The 18,004-nt window shown below is 36.5% G+C and overlaps 1 protein-coding gene across 1 annotated transcript in view; it reads left to right on the top strand.

Annotated features, from left to right (window-relative positions):
- Positions 1 to 17,588, top strand: part of GLIPR1L1 (GLIPR1 like 1) — a 45,960-nt gene extending 28,372 nt beyond the window's left edge. The window contains exons 3-6 of the mRNA XM_055395433.1: positions 662 to 762; positions 6,813 to 6,898; positions 17,386 to 17,412; positions 17,500 to 17,588. Coding sequence (XP_055251408.1) covers positions 662 to 762; positions 6,813 to 6,898; positions 17,386 to 17,412; positions 17,500 to 17,588 — 303 coding nt within the window. The remainder of the gene's footprint in view (positions 1 to 661; positions 763 to 6,812; positions 6,899 to 17,385; positions 17,413 to 17,499) is intronic.
- Positions 17,589 to 18,004: the final 416 nt, after the last annotated feature.

The raw sequence follows: 18,004 nt of genomic DNA on the forward strand, positions 1-18,004 counted from the left end.
TGCAAGAGAGTAACAATGCTAAGCTGCTACTGCTAAGTCACTTCAGTCGTGTCCGACTCTGTGTGACCCCATAGACGGAAGCCCACCAGGCTCCCCCGTCCTTGGGATTCTCCAGGCAAGAACACTGGAGTGGGTTGCCATTTCCTTCTCCAAGAGTAACAATAACTATTAATAAATTAGAACAATTATAACAATATTCTTTAATAAATGTTACCTGAATGTGACTTCACTTTCTTTGAAAGTATCTTATTATACTGTACTCACCTTCCTTCCTCTTGTGATGATGTGAGATGATAAAATGCATATCATGTGATGAGGTGAAGTGAATGAACGTAGGCATTGTGATGCAGCAGCTAGGCTACCACTGACCTTCTGATGGTGCCCAAGAAGGAGGGTCACCTGCTTTGGGTGATCCTGGATCAGTGAACCACGACACTGTTTATTTGTGAAAACAGTCAGTGAGGAAAACCTAGTTAGGTAGCCTCATGAATGCAGCTTTAACAAAATTAAATTGAATCTTAGAAATTAAGAAAAAAACAGAAAACAAATATTCAAGTATATTCATCTTTTCTAGCATGGCAAAGATTACGCCTGTTCCCATAATGTACTGTTTGTGTAGAGTCGTTTTGCATATTTCATTTTAAAATTCCTTTTTTTATAGGTGGTTTGGGCCTATTCATATAAAGTTGGTTGTGCAGTTGCAATTTGTCCAAATCTTGGGAGCCCTGACACTGCACTATTTGTGTGTAACTATGCACCTCTGTAAGTTATTTTGCTATTAAAAATATTTTAAGTTGAAATATATGTTAAGTGATTGTTTCCAAAAGTATGATGCTATACGAAAAAGACAAGTATATTTTTGATAAGCACAGTCTCCCTCTATAATGCAAAACAAAGGAAAGAGATAAAATAAAAGTGACTGTGTGAAAAATTATGCTGATTACGAATGATTTAATCTTGAGAGAGGAAATAATGGAGATCACTTGTTAAGTAAGAAAATAGATATTATAAAATACATTGCCACAGTAATATTTAAATACTGAACGCAAAATAGGTTGGCAGATGCTAATATAACTTGAATGAGTACATGATTGAGAATGGGAGTGAGAGGCACATTCTTCTAAGAAAAGAGTACCATAAATCTTTGACTGCCTTGCTAGAAACTGCATATCTAAATAAAATTTACAAAAAGCCTAGTGGGGGTCTCCAAAAATGAAATTCTAACCCTCAAATTCAGCATATCTGTACAAGGAATAAGATTAAATCAGTTAATAATCCAACTCTTTAACAAAAATGTAAAACTAAAATGCGGAAAAGATTAAAATAAAAATAAGCATACAGGTTTGGCAAAAAGGACATGATATTTGTTAAAGTTGTCATGGAGAGGTACAAATGTGTATATCTCTTTCTGTATTTTCTTCCATTCCCTCTCAGTAACAAGTAAAAATGAATGACAGATGGCCTAAAAGTCTGGGATAGAGTACAATTTTTATAAATACCAGAGAAATTGTAGAACACTTATTTTTACCATCCAAGACAGGATACACAGACAGAAAAAAGAATCCAAAAAAAGCAAAAAAAGTGATAAAAAGAATATCAGTTAGCTGTAACATAACTTTAGAGGGAATTGATTTCCTGAATGAGGAAGGGACAGAAAAATATTTGAAGAAATATGGCCCAAAACTTTGCATACTTAAGATAAATTACAAACTGACAGAACCAAGAAATCTAGCAAGCCCCAATCACAAGAAAGGTGAAGTAAACTATACCAATTCACCTTCTAATGAAACATTTCAAAGCCAGTAATAAAGAGACAATCTTAAAAGCAATCAGAAAGTAAAGATGTGTTACATACAAATGGCCAAAGATAAGGATTTCCAGATTTCTCACTGGAAACAATGCAAGAGAGAAGACAGAAATATCTTTAAATACTGAAAGAAAAAAAAAAAACCTGTTGACTAAGGACACTATATTCTGTGAAAATATTTTTCAAAAATAAAAGTGAAATAAAGATGTTTGAACCACTGGAAAAGGTAACTATATAGGTAAATACATAGGATGTTTTCTCCTTATTTTTGTCTTTCAAAAGATAATTATTTAATCAAAAATTGAAATGTATTGTGAATGTTATAACATAAGTAAAGTTAAAATCTGTGATAATGATGGCATAAAGGCTGAGAAGAGAAAACAGAAGTGAATTACCTTAAGGTTCTTCTACTCAGTGTTAAGGGGAATAATTTAACTTGACTGTGATAAGTAAAAATGCATACTATAAACCCTAAAGTAGCTACTCACATAACAAACCAACAGTAAAATCAAATAAGCCAACAAAGCAGGTAAAATTAAATCTAAAAAAATATTCCATTAATCCAAAGGGAAGCAGAAAAAGAAAAAATAAAGGACAGATGAGACAAATAGAATAAATAAGATCTGATAACCTTAAATCTATGTTAATAATCACATCAAATGTAAATACAAATACCCAAATAAAAAGGGAAAGACTGGATGATGGGATAAAAAATCAAGAACCAATTATATGCTGCCTACAATAACTATATTTCAATTAAAAGACACAAGTAAATTAAAAGAATGGGAAAAGTTTTATTATGCCAACATTCATAGAAAGAAAGTAGCAGGATCTATGTTAATATCAGATATGCAGATTTTATAGCAAACAATAGTCCTTCAGGAGACACAAATTACAAAGGAGAAATAAAGTGAAAACTACAGAGCAATCTCTTTTTTCTAATCTGTGCAGAAGTAATTTAAATTTTTACTGAAGTATAGCTGATTTACAACGTTGTGTTAGTTTCAGTTGCCCAGCAAAGAGATTCAGATATATAGACAGACAGACATTAACAGACAGATAGATACAGATATATATTATATCTTCTTCATCCATGCATGGACATTTGCATTGCTTCCATGTCTTAGCTATTGTAAATAGTGCTGCAGAAATCACTGCGGGGCACTGATCTTTTTGCATGACGGTTTTCTCCAGGGATACGCCCAGGAATGGGATTGTGGGATCATGTGTTAGATCTGTTTCTAGTTTCCTAAGGAACTTCTGTGCCTCTCTCTGTAGTGACTGTACCAATTCATGCTCCCACCAACAGTGCAGGAAGGTTCCCTTTTCTCCACACCCTCTCTAGCATCTACTGTTTGCAGACTTTTGATGATAGCCATTCTGACTGGTGTGAAGTGATACTTCATTGCAGTTTTGATTTGCATTTCTCTAATAATTAGCAATGTTAAGCATCTTTTCATGTTCCTGTTCGCCATCTGCATTCTTCATTGGAGAAATACCTATTCAGATCTTATTCAATATCTCTTATGAACATAGGTACAAAGATTCTAAACAAAATTTAGCAGCTGAATCCAGTACAGGAAAAGCACCATACATCTTATCCAAAGGGAGTTTGTTCCAGTAATTTAGGGCTGTTTTAACATTCTAAAATCAGCGTAATTCACCATATTAATCAGTCTATAAATAAATATTATATGATCTCAATAAACTGAGAAAAATTCAAATATTCATTCTTGATGGAAGTTCTTGGAAAATTAAAAATACAAGGGAATGTCTTAAATCTAATAAAATGTATCTATAAAAAGCCTATATGTAACAGTATACCAGTACTAAAATTTTTTTCTGTAAAGTACTAGACAGTAAATATATTAGGCTTTGCATGACACATACATTCTGCTACATATTCATCTTTGTTCTGTTTTGAATTAAATAACCCCTTAAAATAAAAATAATGAAAAAAAAAACAATTCTTAGTTCACCGACTGCACAAAATCATACCACAAGCCAGATATGACCTATGGGTCATTCTTTACTGACTTCTTGGTCTCTAGGTCTATATAGAAAATTCAGTGGAATCTATGAAAACTCTTCTACAACTAACAAATAAGTTTAGCAATTTTTCAGGGTACAAGATCAATATGCAAAACAATTACATGTCCATATACTAGCAATGAACAATCATAAACTGAATTAAAATAATACCATTTATAATAGCATCAAAATATACATTATTAGGGATAAATCTGGCAGAAGACATGAAGAACTAATATACTAAAAATTATATAATAGTTATGAGAGAAATTATTAATAACAAAGACAAATAATTAGAGCACTATACCTAATTAATGGGTTAAAAGACTCAAGTTTGTAAAGATGTAATTTTTCACTGAATTGAACTATGGATTCAATAAAATTCCAATAAAATTCCCACAGGCTTTTGTAGTAGAAACTGACAAACAGATCATAAAATTCATAAGGCAATACAAAGGACTTAGAAGAGTTAAACAACTAGAACAAATCTGAAGTAGGTAACACTATTGTTTGCACAAATTAATAAAATCATGATATTGTTATATTGATGTAAAGTTAGACAAATAGATCAGTGGAATAGGATATAGAGTCCAGAAATAACCCGAAACATGGTTGACCACATGTGTTCAACTGACTTTTCGAAAATGTACAAGGCAACGCAACATAATAAAGATTTTTCAATAGCTGGTGCTCTGTCACTCACATATATAAAACAAAAGTAAACTTGGATTTACAAAACATACAATCTACAAAAATTAACTAAAAATGGATCATAGATCCAAATGTAAGGCAAAAACTGAAACTTTTTGAAGTAAACATAAATAAAACTTTTGTGACCTTCAGATAGCCAAAGATTTTTTAGCTATCACATCAAAAGCATGATCCATAAAAGAAAAAGTTGGTAAGTTGAATGCCATTAAAATTTAAAATGACCACTATTCAAATATTCTGGTCAGAAGTGAAAAGACAAACCACAGACTGGAAGAAAGTCTTTGTGAAACAAAGACCTTGTACAAAGTATGTAGGAAGCACTCTTAAGATTTAATACCTAGAACCACCTCACGCCAGTCAGAATGCCTGCTACCCAAATCTACAAACAGTGAATGCTGGAGAGGGTGTGGGGAAAAGGGAACCATCTTACACTGTTGGTGGGAATGCAAACTAGGACAGCCACCATGGAGAACAGTGTGGAGATTCCTTAAAAAACTGGAAATAGAACTGCCATACGACCCAGCAATCGCACTCCTGGGCATACACACCAAGGAAACCAGAATTGAAAGAGACACGTGTACCCCAATGTTCATTGCAGCACTGTTTATAATACCCAGGGCATGGAAGCAACCTAGATGTCCGTCGGCAGACGAATAGATAAGAAAGCTGTGGTACATACACACAATGGAATATTTCTCAGCCATTAAAAGAATGCATTTGAATCAGTTCTAATGAGGTGGATGAAACTGGAGCCTATTATACAGAGTGAAGTGAGTCAGAAAGAAAAACACCAATACAGTATATTAACGTGTATATATGGAATTTAGAAAGATGGTAACGATAACCCTGTATACGAGACAGCAAAAGAGACACAGATGTAAAGACAGACATTTGAACTCTATGGGAGAAGGTGAGGGTGGGATGACCTGAGAGAATAGCATTGAAATATGTATATTTATATGTGAAACACATATAATAATGAAAACATGATAATGAAAACAGATATGATATGAAACAGTCCAGGTTCGATGCGTGAGACAGGGTGTCCAGGACCAGTGCACTGGGATGACCCTGAGGGATGGGATGGGGAGGGAGGTGGGAGGGGGGTTCAGGATGGGGAACACATGTACACCTGTGGCTGATTCATGTCAATGTATGGCAGAAAAACTACCACAATATTGTAAAGTAATTAGCCTCCAATTAAAATAATAAATTAATTTTTTAAAAAGATTTAATACCTAGAAAAACCTAAAGATCAATAGAAAAATGGACAAAAGATTAATAAGATACACAGATGCTAAATAAGCACATAAAAAAAATGCTCAAAAATCATTAATCATTAGGGAAATGCAAAATTAAAACCACAGTGAATACCACTACACAATAATCAGAATGGCTAAAGATTCACTATTCTCACACACTGCTGGTGGAAATATAAAGTGCCACAACTGCTTTGTAAAAACAACATTATCACAGTTTCTTTACCAGTTAAATATGCACCTACTATATGATCTATTCATTCCATTCTTAGGTACATATCCAAGGAAATGTATGTCCATATAAAGACATGTCTGAATGATCAAAATATGAATAGTAACTTTATTAGTAAATACCCCAAAACTGGAACAACACGATGTCCATCAACAGTTGAATGAATAAATAAATTGTGGCATATTCTTTAAAGGAATACAACTCATGTTCTTATGTTTTTCTTTGTGTACTCTAGATAAGTAACCCTTTCTAAAGTCTTCCACAGACATAGAAATGGGAAAAGAAAAAAGAGAGCCTTGTTAGCATGTATCAGCTTATATTACTGAAAATTAGGCAAAATAACTGCCAAATCTTTCTGGTGCATCACCAAAGTACTATGATACTGTGTTTTTAAATTAAACTAGAAGACATATGTTTTCATGAGTGATTCAAATTTCCTTATTCCATTAAAAAAATCAAGAGATAATTAGTGTTTATAGCAAAATCTCTGTGGCTGTCACACACATAATTATATTGGGTTCGCATCTAACTTGTGTTCTAGAGAATATTCAAGAATATAACTGCTACAAGGATTGGGGACACCCTGTAAAGAATAATTTTAATAGTTACTTTAATAGTTTCTCTTGTAAAGAAAAAAGTACAAAATTGGGACCTATGTTGTTCTTATTTTTCCTTGTCAACATTCATGGTTAGGGACCAAACCAACTTGCATAGATGCATAATTAGAGACATTAACAACTACTTACCTAATCACTGTGTCTCTTTTTTACAGCGGAAACTATCCAAATGTGTCCCCTTACAGGAATGGAACACCCTGCTCTATGTGTGAAGGAGATACTTGTGAAAAGAAACTCTGCCGTAAGAAAACGGGAAACAAAATCATCAGGGCATTTTCTTTGGAAAACAAAGTTCCCAGAAATTCATTATATTTTTAAATTTGGACCCTCAATGTTAGAAGAGAAGATAAAATTTGATTGCTGCTGTTTGATGATACAAAGCATTTGTCATAGATGATCATATTTCAATCCAGATGAGCCCTGCCTTTGGCACTGATTATTTTCTCTCAGGAAGGAGTAAGGTATAACAGATCCTATGCGGCTACACCCAAAATGCTATCGACTGGCATGTTGTTCTTAGTTGTGTTTGCTTCCCTTTTACCTCCTTTACTGCTGCTACTGCTGCTGCTAAGTCACTTCAGTCGTGTCCGACTCTGTGCGACCCCATAGACAGAAGCCCACCAGGCTCCCCCATCCTTGGGATTCTCCAGGCAAGAACACTGGAGTGGGTTGCCATTTCCTTCTCCAATGTGTGAAAGTGAAAAGTGAAAGTGAAGTCGCTCAGTCATGTCTGACTTGTAGCGACCCCATGGACTACAGACTACCAGGCTCCTCCGTCCATGGATTTTCTAGGCAAGAGTACTGGAGTGGCTTGCCATATACTTCTCCGACCTCCTTTACTAGTTATTATTAAATAGTGACTCACTCAGAAGTAATACCTGAATCAATGTCCAAACTAAATGATTTAGAGCCAACATGTTTTTCTTCCTTCATCAGTCTTTTCGTTCTCAGGGCAAAGACTTATTTTAAGTATAAATTTTTGATTCTCAGAGCAGATGAGTTCCCAGTACAAAGTTACTTTTTGAGGATAAGCATAAATTCCTGTTTGAGGACCGAGTGAAGGGGGTGAAGAGAAGAGATCATTTAACAACTGTAAAAGACGTGGTGCCACAAGAGACAGATGCAAAATGCGTGTTAAATCATTCCATTTGTATAAAGTTCAAACCATACAAAACTAATCTAAGTTTGGAGACAGGATAGTGGTTACCTTTGGAGAGGAAAGAGGAGTTAGTCATTAGAAAAGTATACCAGAGGACTTTCTGGAGCTCTGCTGTGGTTATCTCGGTGTATTCACTTCGTAATAGCTCATCAATCTTTCCAATTATGAGCTATGTATGATTCCATATTCACGCAATTCAGTTCATTTCAATTGCTCAGTCATGTCTGACACTTTGCGACCCCTTGAATCGCAGCACGCCAGGCCTCCCTGTCCATCACCAACTCCCAGAGTTCACCCAAACTCATGTGCATCAAGCCGGTGATGCCATCCAGACATCTCATCCTCTGTCGTCCCCTTCTCCTCCTGCCCCCAATCCCTCCCAGCATCAGGGTCTTTTCCAATAAGTCAACTCGTTGCATGAGGTGGCCAAAGTATTGGAGATTCAGCCTCAGCATCAGTCCTTCCAATGAACACCCAGGACTGATCTCCTTTAGGATGGACTGGTTGGATCTCCTTGCAGTCCAAGGGACTCGCAAGAGTCTTCTCCAGCACCACAGTTCAAAAGCATCAATTCTTCGGCGATCAACTTTCTTCACAGTCCAGCTCTCATATATGACTACTGGAAAAACCATAGTCTTGACTAGACGGACCTTGGTTGGCAAAGTAATATCTCTGCTTTTTAATATGCTATCTAGGTTGGTCATAACTTTCCTTCCAAGAAGTAAGCATGTTTTAATTTCATGGCTGCAATCATCATCTGAAGTGATTTTGGAGCCCAAAAAAATAAAGTCAGCCACTGTTTCCACTGTTTCCTCATCTATTTCCAAAGAAGTGATGGGACCAGATGCCATGATCTTTGTTTTCTGAATACTGAGCTTCAAGCCAAACTTTTGCACTCTCCTCTTTCACTTTCATCAAGAGGCTTTTGAGTTCCTCTTCACTTTCTGCCATAAGTTTGGTGTCATCTGCATATCTGAGGTTATTGATATTTCTCCCGGCAATCTTGATTCCAGCTTGTGCTTCTTCCAGTCCAGCGTTTCTCATGATGTACTCTGCATATAAGTTAAATAAGCAGGATAACAACATACAGCCTTGATGGACTCCTTTCCCTATTTGGAACTACTCTGTTGTTCCATGTCCAGTTCTAACTGTTGCTTCCTGACCTGCATACAGGTTTCTCAAGAGGCAGGTCAGGTGGTCTGGGATTCCCATCTCTTTCAGAATTTTCCACAGCTTATTGTTATCCACAGTCAAAGGCTTTGGCATAGTCAATGAAGCAGAAATAGATGTTTTTCTGGAACTCTCTTGCTTTCTCCATGATCCAGCAGATGTTGGCAATTTGATCTCTGGTTCCTCTGTCTTTTCTAAAACCATATTGAACACCTGGAAGTTCACGGTTCACGTATTGCTGAAGCCTGGCTTGGAGAATTTTGAGCATGACTTTACTAGCGTATGAGATGAGTGAAACTGTGCAGTAGTTTGAGCATTCTTTGCCATTGTCTTTCTCTGGGATTGGAATGAAGACTGACCTTTTCCAGTCCTGTGGCCACTGCTGAGTTTTCCAAATTTGCTGGCATATTGAGTGCAAATTAATGTCATACTTCAAGTAAAAAAATTGTTTGGGGTTTTGATATTGAGCTCTTTGTATATTTCAGAGATTATTCCCTTATCAGTCACTTTATTTGCAAAGATTTTCTTTCATTCTGAGGGTTGTCTTCTCGTGTTGTGTATAGTTTCCCTTGCTGTGCAAAGCCTTTGAGTTTAATTAGGTGCCATTTGTTTATGTTTCTTTTCATAGATGATCTTATTTGCAAAGCAGAAATAGAGACACAGATGTAGAGAACAAGTGTATGGATGCCAAGGGGGACAGGGGCAGTGGCGGGAGGAATTGGGAGATTGCAACTGACGTATACACTCTATTGACACTGTGTGCAAAGTAGATAACAAATAAGAAACTATGTACAGCACAGTGAACTCTACTCAGTGCTCCTTGGTGACCCAAATGGGAATGAAATCCAGAAAGAAGAAGATATACATAAACATATAGCTGATTCACTTTGCTATATAGCAGAAACTAAAGCAACATCGTAAAGCAACTATGCTGTTGTTTTTCCCTTCGCCGTGTTCAACTCTTTGAGAACCCACAGACTGCAGCATGCCAGGCTCCTCTGTCCTCCACTATCTCCCAGAGTTTGCTCGGATTCATGTCCACTGAGTTGGTGATACTCTCTAACCATCATCCTCTTCTGCCTCCTTCTCCTGCATTGGCAGGTGGACCCTTTACCTCCAAAATCGCTATGGACCGTGACTGCAGCCATGAAATTGAAAGATGCTTGCTCCTTGGCAGGAAAGCAATGACAAACCTAGACAGCATATTAAAAGCAGAGACATCACTTTGCTGATGAACGTCTATCTAGTCAAAGCTATGGTTTTTTCCAGTAGTCATGTACAGATGTGAGAGTTGAACAACAAAGAAAGCTGAGTGCCAAAGAACTGCTGCTTTTGAATTGTGGAGAAGATTCTTTAGAGTCCCTTGGACTGCAGGAGCAAACCATTCAGTTCTAAAGGAAATCAACCCTAAATATTCATTGGAAGAATTGATGCTGAAGCTGAAGCTCTAATACTTTGGCCACCTGATGCAAAGAGCTTGGAAAAGATTCTGATGCTAGGAAAGCAACTATACTCCAATTTAAAAAGAAAAAAAAAAGAGTAAATTGGAAGCATGGTCTCTCTAAAATGAGATTTCATTCAAAGTGGTTCATATTTGTAATCTGCTAAGTTTTCTTGTCTACAAGATACAAAGATAAAGTGATACAGTCTTTTTCTTTCACTCCCCCTTCCTTACCAGGATCCAGATCACTGCCATTTCTTGCCTGAACTAGTGCAACCTCCCCATTTCTCTTCCTACTCCGTTCCAAGTTTTTTCACTCCCCCGAAAAAAGGAAAAAGAAAAGAAAATATCAGATAAAATCACTTTTCTTAAAATTCTTCAATTGCTTCTTTTTACAACTAAAGGAAAATCAGATTCTATGCATTGAGGCCAACCAACCCAAGTGTTATCTGGCTCTTGCTTTTCTCTTCTACAATATCTTTGGTTAGTCCCCCTTTGGCAAAGTGAGCTCCATTATTACACACTCAAAATCCCTATTTAAAAATTCCAGCATCCAGATCACCTGTGACACTGTTTCTAGTTTCAAGATTGTTTTTTCTCTTCATTTTGGTAACATGCTCTGTTTCTTGATGTCCTTAAATATGACCACAAATGATTCCTCCCTCCTCTCCATGCACACCACTCTTCCCATCAAGAAGCCCAGACTACTTCTCTTCTCCTTGAATAAGGACTTGATGTTGTGCCGTTTCTGGACCACACCTGTAAGAAAACTGCAGCTTTGGCTTTTGCTCTTTTGAAAGGTATCCAGCATATCTAAAAATCCATCCCTTTCCCTGAAGAGGTCAGGCCCCAGATAAGGAGAGGGCATCTTTCTGTTTAAACCCCAAATGTGAGCAACAGCTAAATGCAGCCACATCCTTGAACCCTGATGAAACTAAATATAGGAGAGAAACTGCCGAGTAGAATCTGCCAACCCAGGTAATTGTGAGAAATAGTAGTAAGTTGTTTACCGGTTTAAGCCATTAAGTTTTGGAAATATTTTCCACAGCAGTAGATTGTAGAAACAACTGGTGTGCCTAATAAGTTAAATACCTAATAATATGGTGTGAAAAAAAATATGTAGAGTTCTATCTTTCCCTCTACTGAACAGATAGAGTTAGGGTGGTTCATCTTAATCCAAACACAACTTGGTCAAAGCTGGTTTAGAATTTACCTAAGGCGTGGTCTACCTCTGTTTGCTCTGTTCCAAGAATAGCGACTTCCAAGGCTTTCCAGTGGGAGATGGGTGTGTTCACTGTTACCTTTACCCAGTGGTTTTTGAACTCCAATTCTTACTGCTTTTTTTTTTCCACTGTTTTTCTCATTGCTTTAACACACAGAAATTACTGAAATATGGAGAATGATTTCCAAAGGCTTCTACCCTAGGTTTTTAGCTCCTTACCTCTCAGTTTCAAAGTTACAAAATGGGCATGTCTTGGGCTTATTTCCTCTACCTTTACCTCCCACCTGGATCTTGAACTACTCAATTCTCCAATTTTATCTCTCTAGTTCTTTAAGCCAATAAAGGCTCTGCTGGTTTCTCTTTTTACCAATAAGTGACTTCTTCCTGGACGAAGCCCACTTTTTCAGCCCTAGGCCTGGGCCCAGAATCAAAAAATGGCCCCAAGAAAGCGCATCCTTCGTAACATCAACCCTCCTCTATATGGATCTTCTGTTCTGAATCTGGACCTTCCAGTCTTTGTTGCTTTTGCAAATGTCTCATGCTCTCACACATTGTTTTTCTAATAATAATAAAATAATAATAGTAAAAGATTACTTTATTCGGATTTTATGCTTGATGAGTGATTTTGTCCACTACAAATGATTGTATCCTGGAGATCTAGACAGCTGTATTCTGTGAGTCTCAAAACTAGCACCTTAAAAGCTACCAAAGCTATAATAAATAAGCTTTAATACTTGATAGGAGGTATTCCCCCAACTCATTCCATTCCCAAATTGTTCAGAAATCATTTGCCTATTCCTGGCCCTTTGCTCTTGGAAATTAATGTTAGGATAAGCTTATCAATTCTACAGAAGACCTTGAAATTCTGAATGGAGTTATATTGAATTTATAGATAAATTGAAGAAGAGATAACTTTACAGTGTTGACATTTTCAATTAATAACGACTGTTTATTTGGGTACTTTTATATATCTTTTTTAGGCTTCCCTAGTGGCTCACACATAAAAAATTCTGCCTGCAATGCAGGAGACCTGGGTTCAATCCCTGGGTCAGGAAGATGTCCTGAAGAAAAGAATGATAACCCACTCCAGTATTCTTGCCTGGAGAATTCCACGGACAGAGGAGCCTGATGGTCTACAGTCCATGAGGTCATAAAACGTCAGACATGACTGAGCAACTTTCACTTTCATTTATATCTTTTACACTTTGAAATTTTCTCAGTAAGATCTTATATCTCAAATTAGATTGCTTGGTGATCTATGTATGTTGGTATTACAAATGGAATTTTTAAGCTTAGTTCAGTTCAGTTGCTCCGTTGTGTCCGACTCTTTGGGACCCCATGGACTGCAGCACGACAGGCCTCCCTATCCATCACCAACTCCCGGAGTTTACTCAAACTCATGTCCATTGAGTGAGTGATGCCATCCAACCATCTCATCCTCTGCTGTCCCCTTCTCCCCTCACCTACAATCCTTCCAAGCATCAGAGTCTTTTCAAATGAGTCAGTTCTTCGCATCAGGTGGCCAAAGTATTGGAGTTTCACCTTCAGCATCAGTCTTTCCAATGAATATTCAAGATTGATTTCCTTTAGTATTGGCTGGTTGGATCTCCTTGCAGTCCAAGGGACTCGCAAGAATCTTCTCCAAAACCATAGTTCAAAGCATCAATTCTTCGGCACTCAGCTTTCTTTATAGTCCATCTCTCACATCATACATGACTACTGGAAAAACCATAGACTTAACTAGACAGACGTTTGGTGAAAAAGTAACGTCTCTGCATTTTAATATGCTATCTAGGTTGGTCATAACTTTTCTTCCAAGGAGTAAGCGTCTTTAAATTTCCTGGATGCAGTCACCATCTGCAGTGATTTTGGAGCCCCCCAAAATAAAGTCTGCCACTGTTTCCACTGTTTCTCCATCTGTTTGCCATGAAGTGATATGACCAGATGCCATGATCTTAGTTTTCTGAATGTTGAGCTTTAAGCCAACTTTGCACTCTCCTCTGTCACTTTCATGAAGAGGTACTTTAGTTCTTCTTCACTTTCTGCCATAAGGGTGGTGTCATCTGCATAGCTGAGGTTATTGATATTTCTCCTGGCAATCTTGATTCCAGCTTGTGCTTCCTCCAGCCCATCATTTCTCATGATGTACTCTGCATATAAGTTAAATTAGCAGGGTGACAATATACAGCCTTGATGTACTCCTTTTCCTATTTGGAACCAATCTGTTTTTCCATGTCCAGTTCTAACTGTTGCTTCCTGACCTGCATACAGATTTCTCAAGAGGCAGGTCAGGTGGTCTAGCATTCCCATCTCTTGAAGAATTTTCCAGTTTATTGTGATCCACACAATCAAAGGCTTTGGCATAGTCAATAAAGCAGAAATAGATGTTTTCTTAGAACTCTCTTGCTTTTTCAACGATCCAGCAGATGTTGGCAATTTGATCTCTGGTCCCTTTGCCTTTTCTAAATCCACTTGAACATCTGGAAATTCATGGTTCACGTACTGTTGAAGCCTGTCTTGGAGAATTTTGAGCATCACTTTACTAGCGTGTGCGATGAGTGCCATTGTGCAGTAGTTTGAGCATTCTTTGGCATTGCCTTTCTTAGTGACTGGAAAGAATACTGACCTTTTCCAGTCCTGTGGCCACTGCTGAGTTTTTCAAATTTGCTGGCATATTGAGCACAGCACTTTCACAGCTTCGTCTGTTAGGATTTGAAATAGCCCAACTGGAATTCTAACACCTCCACTAGCTTAGCTCATAGTGATGCTTCCTAAAGCCCACTTGACTTCACACCAGTATGTCTGGCTCTAGGTGAGTGATCACACCATCATGATTGATTTTTAAGTTATATTTCCTAATTGATTTTTTGCTGACTCATAGAAATATAAATTATTTTTTAACATTAGTGTACTATCCAGGAATCTTACTGACTCTCATTATTATTTCAAATAAGTTGATTCTCTTGGATTTCCCATAATGACAACCATGTTATCTGTAAAAAATGCAAGCCTTGTTCTTCTAATCTTTACATCAGTTATATACCGTATCAATGTTAACAGTGAATTCTCCAGTGGAATGTCGCACATAAGCTGTAACAGTAGCACCATTCTCTTATTCCACACTTTAAAGACAATGTTTAAATTATGCATATTTGCTCTGATGAAAAGGTGAAAGGGTCAGTCACTCAGTCTTGTCTAGTTCTTTGCGACCCCATGGACTATAGCCCCAAAGGCTCCTCTGTCCATGGAACTCTTCAGGCAAGAATATTGGAGTGAGTTTCCATTTTCTTCTCCAGGGGGCTTATTTACATTAGATTGTTTTAAATTAGTCCTCATTTCAGATTATAGAAGTTTTCTCTTTTTCTCATTTTGCTGTGAACTTTTATCTTGAATATACGCTAAATTTTACCAGATTTTTTCTCTGCATCTCTTGAAATGATCCCACATGTTTTTCCTTTAATATCTTAACGATGTAAACCAGGTCAAATGATTTATTTTCTTTTTGGAAACTGTTTTGGACATAATATTTTGTAACTTAAAGAAAAATTACATGTGCTTTAAATTCCTCTTGGGATAATGTTATGTTTTAATTGACCCATTTTACTAATATTTTCAAGTTATTTAAAGAGGTAGGCATATGCTTTTTTTAAATTTTTATAATCTAACTTTTATCACCTCATGCGAAGAGTTGACTCATTGGAAAAGACTTTGATGCTGGGAGGGATTGGGGGCAGGAAGAGAAGGGGACGACAGAGGATGCGATGGCTGGATGGCATCACTGACTAGATGGACACGAGTTTGAGTGAATTCTGGGAGTTGGTGATGGACAGGGAGGCCTGGCGTGCTGCGATTCATGGGGTTGCAAAGAGTCGGACACGACTGAGCAACTGAACTGAACTGAACTTTTATCATAGTTTGCAACCTGCTTCCATTTTGTTTATTCTCTTTTTGTTATTTTTAAACCTTTTTTTGAACTGTGATTAACAGACAGAAAGCTGTGTATCTATTAATAAGTACAACTTAACCAATGAGACTTATATTTTCATAGAGATTCTGGGAGTTAAGTGATAGGTCAGGAATCCAATTTTAAACTATGCTTACATTCCCACGATAAATCCAACTTAGTCATGATGTTTCCCTTCAAAGTGAAAGTTGCTCAGTCATGTCCAACTCTTTGTGACCCCATGGACTATTCAGTGCATGCAAGTCTCTAGGCCAGAATACTAGAGTGGGTAGCCTTTCCCTTCTCCAGGAGATCATCCCAACCCAGGAATAGAACCGGGGTCTCCTGCATTGCAGGCAGATTCTTTACCAATTGAGCTATCAGGGTGCACCCAATTTTTCCTTATAGAAGGCTAAATTCTTGTTAACATTTTACTTATAGTTGTTGGATTTAATTTCAGAATTATGACTGGCCTATAATTTCCCATCTCCTTATCTCCTCATATGATGTTGACTTCAAGTTTGTAGTAGCCTCATAAAAGAAGGTGAAAGTTGGGAACAATACTTCTGTTAATATTTTGGTTACAGTTTGTGTAAGATCCTCATTATTTATTTTTTAAATGTTTGGGAGAAATTTTCTGTAAAACTATTTTGTCGTGGTATGTGTGTGTTTACAGATGTTTACTAACTTCTTTAAATGTTTTATCATACTCAGGTTTTGAGGGGTTTCGCAAATTTTCTGTTTTATCCAAGTTTTAGTGACATTCTATTTTTAACTCTGCTATATCTGTTGTTTTCCACTTATTAAGTCCTATGACTTTTGACTTCTATTGATCAATTCCTATAGAAAGTCAACTTCTATCTTTTTTACTTCCTTTTCGAGGGGCAGACATACAGCATAATGGTTAAATGAATAGGTCTTGGAATCAGATGGCTTAACCCAGGAGGTGACTAAGAGGATTAAAAATGATAAGCCATACAGAGTGATTTGGGACCAAAATAAAGCACATGCATGCTAAATTGCTTCAGTCATGTCCAACTCTTTGTGACCCTCTGGACTGTGGCCAGTCAGGCTGCTCTGTCCATGGGATTCTCCAGGCAAGAACACTGGAGTAGGTTGCCATGCCCTCCTTCAGGGGGTCTTCCCAAAATAAAGTAGGCTCTCAATAAATTTTAGCTATCACCGTAATTAAGTTCCTCATTATTTTCTATCTCTTGACCCTTTTTATCATACTAATCACTTTCTCTGATGGTATATTTTAATCTCCTATATTCATTTATTCAATTTTAAAGTTGATGATAGATTTTCTCTCCTGATGTTTCTATAAGAAAAGAACTTTACTTTTTCTTAATAACCATTATATCCAAAGGCTAGCATGCTTAATACATAGTAGACACACAAACATGAATAAATGAATAAAAATAAATGAAATAAACAAACTCATAATAAACTGCAGAATCCTCATACCCAAATCCTCAATATGAAGGAAATAAGGTACTTTTCAGGGACTTTAAATGGATATGGCAGTCTCAAAAATAAAGTTCACTACCATATATAGTTTTGTCTGTTTCAGGCCTTTTGCCTTCAATATGTGAGATTTTCTTGAAATATTTGTTGACATGACATCATTGGCAGGGAGCATCACACAGATTTTTAAGTACTATGGGATTTGCAAAGGAAGCTTCAGTTTTCTTAAATTAAAACACCAAGATAAATTTTCTAAATTGACTATCTTATTCAAAAACCCAGTAAAGCAAATGAATGAGTTTAATGTATTTTTTTTTCTATTTTAGGTAATAAAGAACGTGATAAATCTCAAAGTACGTATCAAAATCTCTCAGTATTTATTCAATTACTTCCTCTCCTTGAAACTAAATTGAGCTCTTAAATATTGTTTTTATTGACAGAATATCCAAATTGGAACCCATCAGGGACATGTCAGCTGATAGCATGTAATCCATTGTACCTAATTTCTGTTCTTCTGACAATATTTTAATTGTTTTTATGTACAAGAGAAATTCTCCAACATGATAACAAAGAAACAGATTATGGTTAAATGTAACTGTTATCTGTTTAATTACTAAGGCTTCTAAACCCTTTATCTGTTATCTAAATTTAATGTGTTTTTAATTCAAAAGATGTACTATAATATAGAAGGGTAGCAATAAAAAAAAAAAGCAAAACTTAAGTGATTTAAAAATATTTTACATGTATCAAGAGTCTTGGTCTCTAATATTCTGGATTGTCATTTTAGTTAGAGTACACTTAAAGAATTAAACATTTCAGATATTAGGTATTTTCCTTAAATGCCAGCAGTTCTCTTTAAGAGTTCCCTCAACATTATTCAGAAACAAAATGCTATTAAGGAAAGTTTCAAATAGCCTGTAATGTTATATTATGGTCATAGTCAAT

Source organism: Moschus berezovskii, chromosome 6 (genome assembly GCF_049115385.1).
Source record: "Moschus berezovskii isolate FMDL1 chromosome 6, NW_MosBer_1.0, whole genome shotgun sequence".
NCBI classification, from domain to species: Eukaryota; Metazoa; Chordata; class Mammalia; order Artiodactyla; family Moschidae; genus Moschus; species Moschus berezovskii.